We start from the raw sequence: 3,740 nt of genomic DNA on the forward strand, positions 1-3,740 counted from the left end.
TCTGGTTGATCTGATATTTGGCACACTTTAACCCCCCCATGCTGAGATGTTGCAAGCGATAAAGTGAAGGAGCAACAATTTATTTTATTTTTTTCATGCCTTTTTGGCTTTTGGAGTTGAGGCTTTTCTCAAGAGCACTTACTGGGAGGAAAAGCTGCAACTTTTATCCAGGTGAGTCTCTTTTTTTATAGTGTAAAACTTTATTTTTCGTTTTTTCCTAAACAAAACTGCAATTTTATGATCAAATTGTTTAATTTTTTTGTCTGTTTTGACATTTTTTTGTATTTGTTTTAAGTCAGTGTGGCCTGAGATGAACAGATGTGTTCATCACACATTGACAGATGGCCAATTCTGATTATGTTAATTAATAATGGGTTGTTTTTTATTCAAAAACTAGATTTATTTGTGGAAAATAAAAATATATTTATTAAAAATTGGATTAATAATTGATAGAATTACATGAAATTGTTAAATTGAGGCGTTTTTTGTGTGTAAAAAAAGTGTGGAACTATTTTTTAATAATTGTTTTTTGCTGGACTAACTTTTCTTTAAAATTCCAGGTTGTGGAAAAAGTGCCAATTCTAAAGCCTAAAAATGATGCTGAGTCCGGATCAGTCCGAGACGGACCTCTCCTGGACTCAGTCCGACCCGGAGGCGATCCTGAACGGCCTGAAGGCGGCCGGCTGCGCCTCGGACGAGCCCGCGGAGGGCGAGGACAGGGCCAAGTGCAAAGCCGACCAGCCGCTGAGCCGCGAGGAGAAGCGGCGGCGGCGGCGCGCCACGGCCAAGTATCGCTCCGCGCACGCCACCAGGGAGCGCATCCGCGTGGAGGCGTTCAACGTGGCCTTCGCGGAGCTGCGGAAGCTGCTGCCCACCCTGCCCCCGGACAAGAAGCTCTCCAAGATCGAGATCCTCAGACTGGCCATTTGCTACATCTCTTATCTCAATCACGTGCTGGACGTCTAGCGCGCGCGCGCCTCTTGTTGAGTGATTTTTGCGCAGACATTCTCTCCTTTTTTAAGTTCCTGCTTCACGGATAAATCATTCTACAATCTAAAATAACCCCCTAAAACTGTGTGTGTTTTTTTAAATATTACTACCACAAAAAAGTTTTTAAAAAATTGAGCCCAAAATGAAAGAAAAACACCTGTGACGCATTTTCACTTGATTTGGGCACAAAAACGTCAATTCTCGCGTGAATAGCCCCCCAATGGAGTGAACCGGAAAACTTCCCGAATAAAAAAAAAATGTCACCACGATGCAAAAATAAAATTCAAAACCAGTCATTTTTTATTTTAATTCTTTTGTAGATTAACTCAAATGTTCAGGAGCGTGTTTTTATTTATTTATTTATTTATTTTTACTAAAAATAAATAGCTGCTTTAGATATAGTTTAGATTTTTTTTCTGGTGAAGGAAAAAAAATGCTGGAGGAAATAATGAAAAAAAAAAAAGATTTACTGCTGTAAGTGCCACTTATGACATGAAAATTGTGACCTTAATTATTATTATTATTATTATTGTAATAAATTATTTATTTAATTGTGTTAAATATTTATCGCTAATTTCCTTTTTTTGTTTTTATTTGGAAAAAAAAGATAATTTTTGTATAAATGTATATGGATTGTTGCTTCTATATTTTAGGCTGTGAAACTGAATTTGGAAAGTGGTGGTGTTTTATTTTATTTATTTATTTATTTTTATTTCATAAAAAAAGGAAAGAAAAAAGCACTTTCTGTTAGATCCATATTTATTTGATGTTTGCTTGTTCTTATTTTTCTAATGTTTACTGTCGACTGATGGCAACAAAAGCACTTCAAGGTTGGGGTCAAGTGGCCCCAGAAATGTTTGCTTCCCTGAAAGGTTTTCAGTTGAAAAAGAAAAATTAGAAAACTCTATTGGCAATTTAATTATTTATACATTTATTTGTTTTTTTATGTTTTTTGCTATGACCAAAAAAAAGGCAGAATTCTTTTTTGTTGTGTCTTTTATTTTGGAAAATGCTTTTATTTTGTGTTTGTATCCTGAAAGTCCAATAATTTTCTAGTGAAAAAAAAGAAAGCATATCCTCTATCCAAAGATTTTGTCGTCTCTTCAGGGTCGTGTAGGCTAAACTTGTTGCTTTATGCAGATCTTTGTAGTAGAGTGTCTGTGTGACCGCTGGTTTCTAATGGACAGAACTTTTTTCATATTTTTTCTGTGTTATTTTTAATTAAAAAGCAAATACTTTAAAAACGACTCCTCGCGCCGTTTGGGCTGGCACCGTTTGCCGGGAATCCATTGGTTTTTATGAAAAAAAAAAGTTACCTGGAGCACACAAAGCGATGGATGAAGCGGCCGCAGCGTGCAGGTCTGTCTGTGGTCAGCAGCTAAGAGGAGGCTGGATGCTCGCTCCTGGCTGAAAGGCTCTCCGCCTCCCCAGAGAGGGGGCAGGTGTTACTCCAGACGAGCCAAGACAGAGCCAAGACAACCAAATTACTGGCCGTCTGGCACCTCCCGTGGGAAACCCGGCAAGGAAGAAGGGATGGGAGAGTTATGAGCGGGCAGGATGTAATATTGCCAAACGGTATGACCAGTGAGGATCCAAATATTTATATTCATTTGTGTTATGTACGCCTCTTAACTATCGACCGTTCCATAAATGGTCTGTAGTTGAGTTACTGAAACAGGAGGTGTGCAAACGCCTCTCCTCCAGACCACATCGGATCACCGGAGTGAGCCTTTCTTGTGTTGTGAAGCACTTCTGCCCCCAGCGGGAGTTGAACCCTTAACCCTGGAAATGCCACTGTTAAGCTGCGCCAATCGAGCAACAGAATGCATCAAATATGCATGATCAAAACATAAAAAAAGGCTGATCCTCCAGGCCGTCTGTCCCCCTGGAAGCCAGAAAGGTTTTGCTTCCAGATCAGGAAAGGTTTCTCTCAGGACCCTTTGGGGTGACGATCCTACAGGAAAAAAAAAAAAGATTAATGACATTTATTAGTATTTAATAACCTCACCTCACGTGACCTCCCCAACACTTCCTGTAACCTAAATCAAATCCAGCTCATGGCCTTTAAACCACATCTGACCTTTTTAGGTAAAACCTGACCAGCCCTTTGACAGCACACTTAACACTGACTTAAACGTCCTTTTAGCCTTTTTCTTTTAACTGCTATGCTAAAAAAAAAAAAAAATCCAGTTATTTTTGGTTATCTTCTGTTTCATAAATTTCTTGTAAATTTCCAGTAGCTTTTATTTTGTTTGCAGTTTTACCAATTGGTATTTTATTTTATAAAATCATAACAGCTAATACAACAGGTTCGTAATATTACATAACTGCTAGGTGGTCATTAAAGAACCAAAAACTACCTTTTTGGGGCCCAAAAGCAAATAGATGTTAATGCTAGCTCGATTTTGATCAAATGTAGCTTGAACGATACGCTAACACATAGTAAAAATGGCAGCTTTGTTTAGTAAGTAAGCTAATAAAATGTTTTGGCTAGCTACTTGTTAGCTTAAAAAGCATTTTTTAAATATTGTAACTGAACAATCTTAAAAAATGGTCTGCTGCTAAAATGTAAAGAAGATGAAGCTCTTATGGTCGGCTAGCAAGAACTCGGTACAATCGTTTAGCTAAAAAGAGGCTAAAAGAGGTTTGTGTTCTGATAAAAAGAAAACATTTGACCTCGTTTGGTAAAACCTGAGCAGCCCTTTGATAAGAACTCTGAGATCTCCTAACATAAACCCAGATGGCGCTTT

At 38.1% G+C, this 3,740-nt stretch overlaps 1 protein-coding gene across 1 annotated transcript in view; it reads left to right on the forward strand.

Annotated features, from left to right (window-relative positions):
• The window catches only part of nhlh2 (nescient helix loop helix 2), a gene marked incomplete in the record, with an annotated part of 6,788 nt that extends 3,613 nt beyond the window's left edge, over positions 1–3,175 (forward strand). The window contains 2 exon segments of the mRNA XM_024294193.2: positions 1–171; positions 561–3,175. Coding sequence (XP_024149961.1) covers positions 595–966 — 372 coding nt within the window.
• Positions 3,176–3,740: the final 565 nt, after the last annotated feature.

This window comes from Oryzias melastigma, linkage group LG2 (genome assembly GCF_002922805.2).
Source record: "Oryzias melastigma strain HK-1 linkage group LG2, ASM292280v2, whole genome shotgun sequence".
Lineage (NCBI taxonomy): Eukaryota > Metazoa > Chordata > Actinopteri > Beloniformes > Adrianichthyidae > Oryzias > Oryzias melastigma.